The 16,176-nt window shown below is 43.5% G+C and overlaps 1 protein-coding gene across 1 annotated transcript in view; it reads right to left on the bottom strand.

Moving 5' to 3' along the window:
- mgat4a (alpha-1,3-mannosyl-glycoprotein 4-beta-N-acetylglucosaminyltransferase A) overlaps positions 1-16,176 on the bottom strand; it is a 37,724-nt gene that overhangs the window by 11,927 nt on the left and 9,621 nt on the right. Inside the window, exons 2-6 of the mRNA XM_075479360.1 lie at positions 6,454-6,621; positions 5,418-5,558; positions 1,029-1,162; positions 873-919; positions 638-751 (exon numbers count right to left, since the gene is read on the bottom strand). Of these exons, the coding sequence (XP_075335475.1) occupies positions 638-751; positions 873-919; positions 1,029-1,162; positions 5,418-5,558; positions 6,454-6,621 (604 nt within the window). The remainder of the gene's footprint in view (positions 1-637; positions 752-872; positions 920-1,028; positions 1,163-5,417; positions 5,559-6,453; positions 6,622-16,176) is intronic.

Here is a 16,176-nt window from a genome sequence, read left to right as displayed (position 1 = left end):
CACTACAAAAAACGGTTTCCAAGTGCGCCAGGCGGTCGAGCGTTGCAAACGTTGGTTGCAAGAGAATTCAATTAAGCTTTTTTTCTTTACACGAGGACAAAGCTATCCAGAACGAGATACTGCGAGATAAGATCCCGTTAGATTAAGATTCCTGTCAGAAAACGTCTGTGCTCAAGAAAATCCACAAACACAGCGAAGCGCTCCTAAGCGCTATTATCTGAGTACATATTGCAAGTCTCCACTGCTCTATAAATAGATTTTTAATGAAGCCAACTATAAGAGAAGATAAGCAGCGAGGATCATACTGAGCACTACAGTGAGACGGAGGTAGAGTGCCGCTGCTGCTGACCTTGCTCTGACTTTGACAAATGCCTGTGGAATATTAAGCGCCCAGTCAACCTACCTAAAAGCTTTCACTTGCTCTCTCCCTCCCACTTCTTCCTGACTCATCCCTCTGTTTCTTTTTCCTGCCATCCCGTAGCTTTCCTGCATTACACTCTCTCGGGGCTGGTTTCTACCCATTTCACAAAACAATGTCGGTCACGTTTTTTTCTTTTTTTTTTTTTGCTAAATAAGAGCTGAAGCTCTGAAGGACCACATAAAAACAAGCTGCGATGCCCGTCATTGCTCGTCTTACCTGACTCTCTCTTTGGAGTCTCCAAAAGTCTCTTTGAGGTTGGTGAGATCAGGGTAATAGGCGGCTGGCGGGGAGATTACCTCCAGCAAGCCTGAGCTCAGCTCTGTAGAAAATCTGTGGCCAAAAAAAAAAAGCAGCTCAGTCAAAAGTGTGACAAAGCTCTCTCTTGGTGTTCAGAAATCTTTGTATTTTGAGCTTTAATGCATCTTTCAAGAAGCAAGCGAAGTGTCCTCACTCTTTCTCCAGGCCAGCAACCACACTGTGAACATACTCCAGGTCAGTCTGTAAAGAATGTACAAGGAAGACATATTACACCCACACAGCCCCATTTTATTCGATTATTCCCAACTATTTATTGTGGAGATAACTAATGCTCTACTTGAAATCTCACCTCCCCAATAAACACTATGATGACACAGTCAAGCTTCTCTTCAGGTGAGAGCTTGTCTATCAGTGAACGCAGTGTCTCTGACAAATAGGACTTCACCTTCCGCTTCACTGTGGGGATCCCCATCACCATGGTAACTGAGGAGAAGACATGGTGTGAAGTGAGAAAGAAGTAACACAGGAAGGGTCCAAGGTTGCAAATCAATCAAAAATGGCTGGGTCCAAAACCAAATAATCTTTGCTGTGAGTCAACAACAGATTAAGTCGGTCTAAATCCACATGAGAAGAAATTCATGCCCAGACTGACAGATGGCAGTGGGCAGGATGACTGATGGAGGGAGTTTTTAATGCATCTGCACAACCAAGCTTCATGTTCTTCCAAGAAATTATAAAACATCAAAAGTAACAATAACCACAAACAATCTGGGTTATGGCCAGGGCCACTTATGTCAAATCACACAACATCTCAATTTAGAACTGAAGGAGAGTTACGGAAACGTCACGCCGGGTAAAAAAAAGCTGGCCACAAAACCATGAAACTGGCAACGCGAGGAAGAATTTGTTGAGACTTTGGCCGTTGTCAGCTTAAGGTGCAAAAGCCAGAATCTGTGATGGTATGAGGGCGCACCAGGGCCAAAGCTCGGCGCTGCACGATGCATAACAAAAAAATGCGTTGACCTCCTGCAAACTGATAGAAGTGTTCCGGTTATCTTGGGTTGTGTACTGTGACATATCCAGAAATCCTGACTCCTGGTAGTGCGTGTCTGTTCAGAACAACTTGACTGCCGAAGAGGGACTGCATGATAGCCTCATAACTTGTCATCAAATGGGCTTTTATTTCCACTTCAGAGAACATGACGAGCAGCATTTAGATAACACTTATCCTGAAACTTGGACTCATCGAGATACTTAATCCCTGACAGTTAGTAATCTGCATGCAGTGGCAGCTTCGCTATTCTGCCACAACACAACCTTACGGAAGTGGAAGTGGAAGCGCACGCACACACACACACACACACACACACACACACAGAATCTTCTTTGATTAAAACAAATGTGAAGCAACACAATTAGCCGGCATTAAAAACTTATTGCTTGACAGTACTTTTAAGAAGGGGTTAGCTTAGTTAACTTTTCTTTGTTGGATACAGGATCACTTTCACTAGAAAAAAAAAACAGACAGAGAGAAAGGAAGGACACAGCAAACCCACACTGGTGTCAGTGATCAGAATGATTTCCGCACACTTAAATTGTGTTTTACGGTGTTAAAGGAAACTAAATCATACGTGTCATACGTGTGAAATCGGCTTTTAGCCCGTGTGCTCACTTTATCGTGTTATCATCTGGTCACTAAATCAAGTCTTAAAGTCAAAACCAGCTGGCAGCTTTGCATGTTTTCCATCGAATGTAAAAAGCTTTGGATCTTAAACAAGGTAAAGTGCTCTTTAGAGTTCCAAAGAACTTACTGGTTTACTGGTACAATAACATACTGCAATCATGTCTGGTGGGGGAGAGCGCTTGCATGCTGACTGAGCTGATGCAAGAACCCAAGGGGCCCCGGTAACAGCAGAACAGCAAACTCGAGGTGCAGGATGCGTGAACAGTGCAGTGGACAGAGATGGGGTGTAATCCTCCAGAGTGATCTGTGCAGCATGAAGAATCTGTCCCAGTTCTGCTTTGTGTTTTTCACACTCGGCTCCATGTTGTATAGCGACGCCCACCACCACCACCAAGAAAGTAGGTCGAGGATGAAAAAAGGAATGTGGGAGGAAGAAAAAGAGACAGAGTGACAAGAGTAAGGGAGGATGGCAGACAGTGAATGAGTGCTAGCGCATGCGCGGGCAGCGAGACCGACTGCCGGAGCGCCTCTCCCCTTGTCCCTCGATCAACCTGCCCAGCATCACTCTGCCACCCTTTTTATCTCCCACCAGGAAAAAAAACCAACAACAACAAAAACAAACAAGCCACACTTCTTTCACATCAGCAGAAAGAACTGATTTGACATGCCATAGAGAAAGAGGAAATTCGGGTGCTGGCGTTCAGCGGTGACTGTATGCCTCCAGTGTCTTGCAAAATGTCGTTAAACAATTTACTCAGACGAAGCATAGAAATGTGTTCATATTCTCAAATCGGTAACCGTGACTACACAAGAGTTTGTAAGATATTAGATTTAATCTAACTTTTTTATAGGTCTTTTTTTTTTTTTTTTGATCCAACTTGTAAGAAATTGCAATAATAACATTAGAACAATCACATCCACAATCATAACCGACGGCGCGTGTGAGTGAGTAGTCGGTGAAGGATCATATCCCCCCCCCCCACTGGTACCAGCAGCTCCTACTGTTGTCTGGCCACAGAGAGCACCTGCCAACCTGATGAAGAGGTTTTTCCAGTAGGGAGAAAAAAAAAATAGCTGGGGCAAGGTGTGTCTACGCAAAAAAAGAATATCGATCGATGTGTACCCCAGACCTTCCCTCAACTGTTACTTTTCCATAATCTTTGTTCAATTCTAAGGAGGATGATAGCCTAATTTGTGCAGCTATACATATCCTAATGTCGAACGTGCTTAGAGCAGCAGAAAGGCACGGAAATAGAAAAACGCTGAGGCAGACTCCAAACTGCAGCACCAGAGTAAAAAGGGATATTACAGTTAGAGTTGGTACCTTATGGAAACAGCTGCCAGTGACCCATCAGCCATGTCATGAGGCAGGCATGGCTGCTGGCGGGCCAAAACGCTTGTGTGCAGCCATTCGTCACTGACACAAATCAGCAACCAGCTTCCCGTTGGAGAACTTTCAGTTTGACAGTTCAATGGCATGAAAACTAGTGACAACGAGGCCGTCAGTGGCAAAACAATCTGCTTTTACGTTGGGTGGGTTTTCTCTTTCATTTCCAAAAAGAACGCAAAGAAAGTGCCTGAAAACTCTGTCCACTAGTCATAACTAACTGCACATCTGTCGTTTCTTTGGCCTCTTAATCACACAGGTTTCTGATGAGACCTCAGTCTCTCTGGCTCTTTAAAAAGTTAACCTACAAGATGTTTTAGCGATCAGTTACATCTAAACTGGAAAGCAAACAAAAACACTAAAGGCTGAATTTATATCCCATATTTAGCCTACTTATGATAACAGATAGTTTTATCAATCCTCAGCATACTGAATTTTTAGACCTTTGAACGATGACTTTGCCAGAACAGAAGAGTTCGACACTATTTGGTGCATCGGGTTAGATGAACGGGCCCTCCATTCAAAATATGTCATTGCTCCTGTCTGAAGAAATCTAAAACCACACATATTTGCACACACATGTCTCCTGGTTAAAAAACCAGGGTCTTGAGTGAGTAAAAAAAAAAAAGCAAGTTAATTCAGAAAGGCTGTTCTTTCGCAAGCCCCATAACCACATAAGCCGCATAATTCCATCCACAATTGAGCACACCACCTGTGAGAAGCAACTGAATTGATGCAACAAAGACTAAAATATGTGTGTGGGAGAGACATGTACCCAATCACAAAAAAAAAAATGACAATTCTTGTTATGGGAGACCACACCTTACACAGTGCAAACTGGTGACTAACCTTTCCCGAGATCGAACAGGCTGGCATCCAGGGACTGTAAATATTTCTCCCTAAACTGCCACGCCTGTCTTTCCTATTACTGGTTCAGAGATTCTGTTCGTCCCTTAAGCCCTCATCACTGGGAATATGGAAAGACCATTTCGGCTGCTCGGTCCCCAAACTCACTTCCCCTCAGGCCTTAAATTCACTCCAACAATCACACTCACAAAGCCGGGAAATAATCCTCTTAAAGGGAATTTGATACAATAGAGGCTACTTGCAGTGTGCCACAGCTTGAAGGATAAAAGAAGCAAAAGTTAGTCATGAAGAGGAAAGACAGGTGTGGGATAATCCAACTGAAGGGTAGGTTAAGGACAGAAAAGCTGACAACAACGTCTGAGCATTCCAAAAAAACCTGGCCCGTGTCATGGAGACCCTCAACCGTCCGTTCTTTAAACATACAGTTTGGAAATTGGTTCAATAAAAGAAGAAAAAAAGCTAAAGACATCAGAAAAATGATGTTAGACAGAGATTTCAAAACCAAAGAAATCTGTTCAATCGAACTAAGATGTTGTATCATACTTTAAAAAGCAAACGGAATTATGTAAGATTCATTTGAATTCTGTAGGCGTTTTATTCCAATAGATTTTTGAAAAGCTTAATCATCAAGGGGGACATTTGTTGTGAAAGAGTCAAACTGAAAGCTTGTTGAGACTTGTATCTCTCCCTGGAGTAATAACGATGCCTGAAGGTTTTACCGTGTTGGTAGAAGATAAGGCATACCAAGCCTGGAACGTTAGTCTCGTGCTAAATTTGCAGAAAGCACAAACGTTTCTCACCTCCTGTGCGGCCGAGACCAACCTGCACTGCGGGGTGCAGGCTGCCCTCATTGTTGAGGAGGTGAGGGAGGTGGTGGTAGATGTTTGGCACCTGGAGAGGTTTCCGGTTTGTGAGCTCCTTCAGTAGTTTCTGTGTCTCATCTGAAAAATAAGCACATCCAAAACGAGTTGCAGAGAGCTATATCTTTTTGGTCAATTGACAAGAGCGGTGTTTGGGTACGGGGCCTCACTGTTCCGGCTCAGAACACATGGCCGCACATCGTGGAGTTATTTACCAGTTGTGGAATTTTTTGTTACAAGCTATATGACATCTAACCTTTTTACATCCCTCTTAATAATAAAATCAGGGCAAAAATAAAAAGAAATATCACATAATAATAATAATCTCTGGGAAAAGAACTGACGCAACATTTGAAGCACCCGTTGTTAATATTCACACACTTAAGAAACGTCACATATGGTGTGAAACATAAGCTGTAGAACAGCAGTGAGTACTCGAATATCTTAATAATTGTTTGATTTATTTATTTATCAAAAACTCCCCGTTTCCATTTTCGAACATGCGAAAATGAGCTTCTTTCTTTGTCACAAACGACTGATTAAACTAGATATCCAACAGTCTTGTGATCAGTGTGATTCAGCCGGGCAGATTCTATAACTGACTCAGAGGTTATAAGGTTTGCCTCAATTCTGCCAAATTACGAATGATAATTGCAAAAGTCCTTATTCATTTCATTTCCGTGAAAAATGAGTTAGCTCCAGGAGGGTACTTTCCCACAGGGTACTCTTTGGATGAAAAAGATTTGGTCTTCTTTATAGCACAATGTTGCAATGTCTACAAACCCAATAACAGGCAGGAACATAATAATCCTTTGTCACATCAAGGAGCACAAGACCTTTATTTTAAACTAATCCACATGCATAAAGGAACACTTTATGAGAACATGTCAGAATTTTATGACATCTGTTAAACACAGTGGCTGACAAAGGTTGACCTGGAGTTCATGAGTTCACATGTCACTCAGGCGAAAGTTACCTGAGAAGTTGGTGAGAGTGTCTTTGCTGCTGTTAGTTTCGGCGATAGCTCGTCTGAATTGCTCGAGGATGTTGTTGAGCTCAGACGAGCGCTGCAGCGTCCTGTGTTCTGCCACGCGAAGGCGTTCTTTCAAAGCATGGAACTCCCGTTGGTACGCTATCAGTTTCTCTGTGAGGACCGAAAGGGAAATGTATTGATGTCAACAGGGTCGGCAGGCCAGAACGTGTAAAGACAAGCTAAGTCTCACACAATGTTCACTTAGGAAGAAATACTTTGTCGTCATTATGAGAGATGTGGACAACCCACAGACAGATCCAACAGCACGTTTTCCTTATTCACTGCTTGGTTTAAACTATCAATTTCCCTGATATGTCCCTTTTGCTTACGATAAGATACGTAGTACAAAGTAAAATTGACTAAAGACTCATGACATGTTCATACAATGTATTTTTATAAACACCATGGCTCTCCGACATTAAGCAGCCTCGTTTTCACATACATTCACATCACATGTGATTACGCTACAAGATGGGACATCTTTTTATTTCTTCTCTCTCGCTCGTTCTCTGCTGTGCTGTTAAGAAGCTAGTCGTTGAACAAACTGCAATCAAGTTAACCACCACGTCTACTCAAATTAGCCGCCCGTAATATTTTGATCGTGCCTGTATTCCGATAACCCGGCGCTGTAGATCGATTGTTTCACAGTACCGTCTCTGAAGTCTTCAGCAGAAACATTACGGAAAAGAGCAGACATGATCGAAGTCGTGAGCAAACTTCACCCCGTCAGACAAACCAGTCAATAAATACAATGCCGATCTCGTGATTCTAATGAGAATCCTACAACTTTACATGGTAAGTATATCTTTACTTTATCTTTTAAAACATCCAGATGCAATGTTTTCTTTCTCTGTGCCTGTAGCAGGAAGGGGCAGAGAAAGGAAAAGCAGCAAAAGATGAAGCTAACGTTTGCTAACCCTAACCCTAAGTGTAGGCGCCAGATGCCTATTTTATTCCTAGTTTTGAATTTGCCCCATGTTATGTGTATTTGAAAACAATATTTCTTATTATAATTTCATATTGATAAGATATTTGATGTTTATTTGATTTCGTGATTGATACAATTAATAATTTAGGTTAAAAACATATGTACAAGGTTAAAATGTGGATTTAGAATAATTACAGGAAGTTACATAGTAGATATTTAATCACTTTACAACGCAGCGCGAGGTGCCTGGGACAGTGGGCATTATTAGATTGACACGGCAGGTGGAAGGTTGGTGCCTCACGGTTTTCTGACCGTGCCGTTACCGTGCGTGGTCTGTGGAGCCTTAGATTTTTTTGTAAAAGTTTAGGAGGCATATTTTCGTTTGTATTCATTTATGTTGTTTTATTTGTTTTAAAATAAAAAATACAAAACGTGACTTCGGTGGAAGATAAGTTATCTTTCTTTGGATCCTGGAACACGCGTCAGCCACAAAGCTCCAACCTATTAAGAACTTGGTTTAGTTTTTCCGAAAATACCCTACATTAGTCAGAAAACCTTCTGCTTCGTGTGGAAAAGGAATTGGAAAGGAAAAATGACTCGTGGAACCGTGGACAACGTTTATCAAGGTCAGAAGATTATCTGTGAACACTGGATGGAAAGTAACTAGCCACGAGACGAGTGGATGATCAGTCTGGTAAGCAGCAACTTGTTTTGCTCTTTCGGAAGTTTGCCATTATGGATGAAGTTAATGAACAATTAACTAGTGGAAAAAGAGAATCGAAAATGACCGAGAAAGCCGTTGAAGACAAGCTACATCGTTTAACACAGTCAAGGAAAGCTAAGCTAGGCCATCTAACTAGCCAGGTTAACCGGATTGAAACGCTGATGGAAGTCGATAATAACGTGGACACAGTTAAACAGAAATTGCGTGTAGATTTTCAAGATTCATTTGAAGAGTTGTGCAAGTTAAATGATGGTCTGCAACAATTAATGGATGAAGAAGAGTACAAGAGGGACCAAAAGTCATGGTTTAACCCAAATGCCAGCCAAATGCAGGGGTTCATTGAACATGTGGAAATATGGATTAAAGCAGCGGCGGCCCGCGCTGAACAAGCAAGACGCTGTGACGCTGAAATTCGTCCCTCAGACAGTGCATCTGCTGTATCGGTTGCCTCGAGCAGGAGGAGTAGAGGGCGTGAGACAGTAGTTGGAAGCAGAGTGTCCACTACTTCCTCAAAGCTTAAGCTTAAAGCAGAGATGGAGAAAGCTACATTGCTTGCACAGGCAACGACTTTGCAACAAAAACAAGATTTACAGTTGCAAGAAGTTGAATTAAAAGCTAAAAAGGAACAATTAGAAGCGGATTTAAAACGCCAGGAAGCTGAAATAAAGGCTAAAAAAGAACAATTGGATTTGCAAACGCTCATTGCAGCTTCGGATGCAAAAATACAAATTTTGAAAAATTATGAAAGTGAATGCTCTTCTCAAGTGAGCCAAGCATCACGCCATTCATCACGTCATTCATCACGCCATTCATCACGCCATTCAGTAACAAGTGAGTCTGGATATATTCAACTGCCTGTAAGTCGAAATCCAGTCACTGACAACACAAGTACTCATGGTCAATTCATGCCACAGCCGCCTCAGCCTATTGCTGCACAACAGGTTCAGTCCATTGGTGCACAGCAGCTTACTAGCACACGGCAGCCTACAGCTACACCTGTAGCAGATGACCATGCAGTTGAAACACTCTGCAGTGTTATGACTCGTCAGAATACAATAACCGAGTTGATGGTGAAGCAACAGAAAATGATGACTCTGCCACCATTGGACATTCCCACCTTTAGTGGTGACCCCCTTGATTACAACACATTTGTAAGGGCATTTGAACATGGTGTAGAATCACGCACTGAAAGCCCTAAGGATCGTCTCTATTTTTTAGAGCAATTTACAAGTGGACAACCTAAAGAGTTGATAAAGAGCTGTCTTCATATGAAACCAGATGAAGGCTACCAGAAAGCAAAGAGGTTGCTAAAAGAACACTTCGGTAACGATTACAAGATTGCTGTAGCCTACATGAACAAAGTAGTAAACTGGACGCCTATCAAGCCAGAGGATGCTGAATCACTGAACGCTTTCTCACTCTTTCTGACAGCATGCCTCAACACCATGACTGAAGTGAGTTACATGGATGAGCTTGATAATATTGCAAACTTGAAGGCTATCGTTTCGAAGCTTCCTTACAAGCTACGTGAAAGATGGAGAGGTGTTGCATTTGGAGTGCAAGAGCAACCAGACAAGAGAGTCAAATTTAAGGATTTGGTGGAGTTTATTAACAAACAAGCCAAAATTGCACTGCACCCAATCTTCGGAGACATAAAAGATAGCACAACAGCTAAAGCACCTACACCTAAGCAAAATGATAGCAAAGAGCAGAAGAAAAGCATAATTAAGAAGTCATTCACTACAAGCGCTAAACAGTTGGACAAACAGGAGGCAAAAACAAAGCCAAAGGAAAGCACAAATTCAGAAAGGATTGCAACAAAGATGTGTCTCTTCTGTGACGGTGAACACAACTTGGAAATGTGCAGTAAGCTTAAAGGCAAGCCACACAATGAGAAGATTGACTTCCTGAAGAGCAAAGGATGTTGTTTCGGCTGCTTAAAGCAAGGCCACATGAGTAAGTCCTGCAAGGCAAAGATCAGCTGTCAGGTGTGTTCGCTAACGCATCCAACGTTGCTGCACATTAAGAAAAAGGACACCGTTGCTGAAACAGAAAAGGAGACACAGAGTTGTGAAACGCAAACTATCCTCAGTGCCTTCATCACCGCAGAGTCTGAGGGTGGTGAGCTGACTGGGGCCAGGGAAGACGACTGTACGCTGGCGATCGTTCCTGTTCAGGTCAAAGCCAAGAGGAGAAACGCAGTGGTGCAGACGTACGCCTTCTTGGACCCAGGAAGCTCGGCCACATTCTGTACCGAGGCATTGATGAACGAGTTGAAGCTCACTGGAAGAAAGACCGACATACTACTGAGAACCATGAACGAAGAGAAACCTGTTCGTACTTACGTAGTGTCAGGCTTGGAAGTCAGCAGTTTGTCCGGTGAGGAGTTCATCGATCTTCCAGACGTCTTCTCACAGAAATCCATACCCGTGGGAAAAGAAAACATACCAAAACAAAAGGATCTAGAAAGGTGGACCTACCTTAAAGAAATACACTTACCTCATATCGAAGCCGAAATTGGATTGCTTATAGGAGCAAATGTACCCAAAGCTATGGAGCCGTGGGAGTTGGTGAGCAGTGTTGGTAATGGGCCATACGCCGTGCGAACCAAGCTAGGCTGGACTGTGAATGGACCTTTGAGGGAAACAAACAGCCACGAAGACAAAGGAGGGTTAAAGAGGAAAACAGCAAACCGCATATCAGTCAGCAGTTTGGAGAACCTGTGGCTGCAACAGTTCAAGGTGGATTTTCCGGAAAGTGGAAAACATGAAGAAGTGGAGATGTCCAGGGAAGATCACCAGTTCATGGATATGGTCACGGAATCTGCTGCACTGATTGATGGTCACTACTCCTTATGTCTACCCCTCAAGAACAGATTGGTTCACATGCCAAACAATCGTCCAATTGCCGAACAGCGAGCACAAAACCTAAAGCGGAAGTTTCTCAGGAACGACTGCTACAGACAAGAGTATACAGACTTTATGGAAGACCTGATAAAGAAGGGCTATGCGGTGCAATTCTCAGAGGACAAGCTGATGCACAAAGAAGGAAAGGTGTGGTATATACCACACCATGCTGTATACCACCCTGTCAAACAGAAGCTGAGGGTTGTGTTCGATTGTGCAGCGTCGTATCAAGGCACATCCCTGAATGACCAACTCCTTCAGGGTCCAGACTTGACCAGCAGTCTGATTGGTGTTGTGATACGATTCAGACAAGAGCCTGTTGCGATCATGGCTGACGTGGAAGCAATGTTCCACCAGGTTAAGGTGTCTGAGGAAGACTCCGACCTGCTCAGGTTCCTCTGGTGGACAGGCGGTGACTGCAACCAGGCGTTGACGGAGCATAAGATGACCGTGCACCTATTCGGGGCCACGTCTTCACCGAGTTGCGCCAGCTTCGCTTTGAAGAGGTGTGCTGAAGATCAGAGTGGGCAGTTCAGACCTGAAGTGGTTCAGACCGTCTTACAGAACTTTTACGTAGACGACTGCCTCAAGTCTGTTGCTACAGAAGAGGCAGCTGTAGCCATGTGTCAAGACCTAATGAAGATCTGTGCCAAAGGAGGCTTCCGCCTCACCAAATGGGTAAGCAACCGACGGAAAGTGCTTGACTCCATTCCCAAGTCTGAATTGGCAACAGAAATGAAAACATTGGATCTGGATCATGATGAACTACCTCTGGAGAGGGCTCTCGGTCTCAACTGGTGTGTTGAGTCAGACACATTCAAATTCAGGATCACCATCCGAGATCGCCCATTCACCAGGAGAGGACTTCTCTCAGTCATTGGTTCAGTCTACGATCCATTAGGCATTTTGTCACCTGTAGTCTTGCCAGCGAAAGCTATCCTGCAAGAACTATGCAGATTGAATATTGGATGGGACGACGACTTACCTGAGCATGTGAAGAAGCAGTGGACGGACTGGCTAGCTAGTCTTCCTGCCTTAGAGCACTTCTCAGTGGCCAGATGTCTCAAGCCTGAAGAATTTGGAAGTTGCGTATTTGGTCAATTACATCACTTTGCGGATGCGAGTGAGGATGCGTACGGGTCGGTCAGCTACCTTCTCCTGCGCAACGCAGACAACGAGACACACTGCGCATTCCTGATGGGCAAGTCCAGAGTAGCGCCTCTTAGGCCTCCTACCATTCCCCGGATGGAATTGATTGCAGCTACGGTGGCCATTAAGATGGATGGTGTCCTAAGAAGAGAGCTACAACTGGATCTCGCAGAATCAGTTTTTTGGACTGACAGTACGGTAGTACTCCGTTACCTGCAAAATGAAACCACACGTTTCCGCACATTTGTGGCAAACAGAGTTTCCGCTATCTTGAAGAACTCTGATGTGGAACAGTGGAGACATGTCAGCACTGACGTGAATCCAGCCGACTGTGCCTCTAGAGGGCAAAGAGTGGATCAATTCCTGAAGAACACCACATGGGTGTCTGGACCCGAGTTTCTCCACAGTCCTGAAGAGAGTTGGCCCAACACTCCATTGAGCCACATACAACTTACGTCAGACGATCCTGAGATCAAAAAGGTCACAGTGAATCGAGTGGAAGTGGAAGAGAATGTCACTCCATTCAAAAGACTAATCAACCACTTCTCATCATGGATCAAATTGAAAAGAACCATGGCGTGGTTCCTGAAGTTGAAGGCCATACTGCGAAGCCTCTGTCAAAAACGCACAGAGCTGTGTGCAGTCAACACTGAGGACAGTGCAGTTCAAAATGAACAGCTGATTCAAAGCCAGATTGACAACTTCAAGGCGAGCATTAAACTTACTCAGCTTTCAGTGGAAGACCTGAAGCAAGCAGAACTTGACATAATCAAATTCTGTCAGAAAGAGAAATACTCAGAAGAGATTGCGGCTTTGCACAAGGCTCAGAGTGTCAAGCGCAGTAGTCACTTGTACAAGCTGAACCCAGTACTTCAAGATAACCTGTTGCGAGTAGGCGGAAGACTGAGTCGGGCAGCTATGCCAGAAAGTAGCAAGCAGCCAATCATTCTGTCCAGAGACTTTCACATAGCAGACTTACTCCTCCAACAGATTCACTTAAAGACTGGGCACGGAGGGCGCAATCACATGCTCTCTGAGCTGCGCCAAAGATTTTGGATTCCAAGCGCCAACATGGCCATTAGGAAAGTGATTGGGAAGTGTGTGACGTGTCGCCGCTTGCATGGGAAAGTTGGAACCCAACTTATGGCTGATCTTCCACAAGAGCGAGTGATCCCAGATGACCCACCTTTCACTCGAGTTGGTGTGGATTATTTCGGACCACTGGAGGTTAAGCGTGGACGAACCATTTTAAAGAAATACGGAGTCATATTCACTTGTTTAGCCATTCGCGCAGTGCACATCGAGGTAGCCGCGTCGTTGGACACTGATTCGTGCGTTAACGCGATTCGGCGTTTCATAACACGCAGAGGACAAGTGAAAGAGATTCGCTCGGATAACGGGACGAATTTCGTTGCTGCCAATCGCGAGCTGAAGGCAGCCATTGCTGATTGGAACTCCTCAGAGTTTCAGCATCTGTTCCACCAGCATGGGATCAAGTGGGCGTTCAACCCTCCCACTGCATCGCATCACGGTGGATCATGGGAGAGGTTGATACGATCAATCCGGAAAGTGCTGAATTCAACTGTGAGAGAACAGATCCTCGACGAGGAAGGCCTTCATACGGTCCTGTGTGAGGCGGAGTCGATCATCAACAGCCGTCCGATCACCAAGGCATCCAATGATCCGAATGATTTAGAGGCTCTGACGCCTAATCATTTGCTGTTGCTGAAGACGACACCCTTATTGCCTCCAGGATTGTTTGACCAGGACGACCTCTACTCAAGACGAAGGTGGAAACAGGTACAATACCTGTCCAACTTGTTTTGGAAGAGATGGACTAAGGAGTACCTACCCCAACTACAGGAGCGCCAGCGCTGGGCCACAGCATCCAGGAACTTCGCTGAAGGAGACATTGTTCTTCTCGTGGATGACTGTGCGCCTAGAAACTCCTGGATTATGGGCAAGATCATCGAAACAGTTCCAGACAAGAGCGGTCTGGTCCGCAGAGTAAAGATAAAGACAAAGACTAACGTCTTGGATAGACCCATTACGAAGATCTGTCTGCTTGTGGAGTCTGACCGGGCTAGTGGTAAAGACTAAGCCCCTTCGAGGAGCCATGTGCTAGCAACCTCTGGCTCTACTCTCTCTCTATTTCTTTAACTCTTTTCTCTCTTTTCTTTCTTCACTGCAGATAGAGCAATTATGGACTTTATAGCCTTGAAACTTTAGACAAAGGAACAATGGACATTTAGTGTACTTTATTAATAGTATCTTGGTTATGTGACAGAAATTTGTATACTTCATATATATTGTGGATACGATTCATATTTTACTTAGGAAGAAGTTGGTAATTGTTCTATGTTACTTTGTTATTAGAACAATTAGGGGCCGGTAATGTAGGCGCCAGATGCCTATTTTATTCCTAGTTTTGAATTTGCCCCATGTTATGTGTATTTGAAAACAATATTTCTTATTATAATTTCATATTGATAAGATATTTGATGTTTATTTGATTTCGTGATTGATACAATTAATAATTTAGGTTAAAAACATATGTACAAGGTTAAAATGTGGATTTAGAATAATTACAGGAAGTTACATAGTAGATATTTAATCACTTTACAACGCAGCGCGAGGTGCCTGGGACAGTGGGCATTATTAGATTGACACGGCAGGTGGAAGGTTGGTGCCTCACGGTTTTCTGACCGTGCCGTTACCGTGCGTGGTCTGTGGAGCCTTAGATTTTTTTGTAAAAGTTTAGGAGGCATATTTTCGTTTGTATTCATTTATGTTGTTTTATTTGTTTTAAAATAAAAAATACAAAACGTGACTTCGGTGGAAGATAAGTTATCTTTCTTTGGATCCTGGAACACGCGTCAGCCACAAAGCTCCAACCTATTAAGAACTTGGTTTAGTTTTTCCGAAAATACCCTACACTAAGGTTCCTGTTTTTACTTGACCAAACATTCTGAGAAATGACTAAATCTGGCAGAAGAAGAGTTCAGTTTTGAACAGAACGCGTAGCTAATTGTAGCCACTTTAATGTACACCTGACAGATAAAAAGCAATTCTTAATAATAGAAGTTCGTACAAACTGAGTTTAGAATCAATGCATGCAAGTTTTAGTGTCAGTATTAGCCGTTTTTAGGCACTTCAAGAAAAAAATATTAAGTTGCAGATGGAAAAAACATTTCAAACGCGTATTATTGTGTGTTTAGATAAAGTGGGGTTTGGTCAGTCTCTGATCTTCCTCTTCTGGTAGATTTATTACGCCCTCTCCACAACAAAACCCAGACTCCCTTTATCTTCCCCTTCTCCATCACTCTCTGACTGAGCTATTGTCCATCCACCCTGGCCCCTCTCTTCGTTGTTCATGTTGTTCCACCTGAACGCTGAACTCAAAGACACACAGACAGATGCTGTCGTCTGCCCCCAAACCTGAAGAAAAGGGCAACTTCAAACTAAAAAAAACAAGACTTTCATCTTCACAACAGTCCTTTGATTACAGCACGCTGCTGAAATGAAACCACACCTGTAATCCCACTGAGCAAGGAAAGATCAGACATTGAGCACCGGCACAGAAACAAAAAGGAGATACGGTTTCCATTTAACTGAATGTTTTCCACCTACAGACGAATTGCGCGGTGAAACTTGAGGCATTTTTGCGTGGTGAGAAGCAGACATATTTGCTTTTGAGGAAGTATAATACATCCTCCGTGGGTTAAGGCAGAGATATATAGGGCGGTGTCTGCATGGGGCTCTGACTTCACACAACAATGTGAACCTTTGCGGAAAAAAAACCTGAAACATTGCAGACATTGTCAAACTGGCCTAAGATGAATGTTGAACCCACTTCAGTACTCTACAGCCACAGTATGACTGAATGGGCACAGAAAAACCCATTAAATAATTAAAAACACTTCAGGTCTGCAGCACATCCACAAAATCTCATCATTCTT

Source organism: Odontesthes bonariensis, chromosome 12 (assembly GCF_027942865.1).
Source record: "Odontesthes bonariensis isolate fOdoBon6 chromosome 12, fOdoBon6.hap1, whole genome shotgun sequence".
In the NCBI taxonomy this organism is placed as follows: Eukaryota; Metazoa; Chordata; class Actinopteri; order Atheriniformes; family Atherinopsidae; genus Odontesthes; species Odontesthes bonariensis.
Note: the sequence above shows the minus strand (reverse complement) of the source record. Positions and strands in the feature narration are given on the sequence as shown.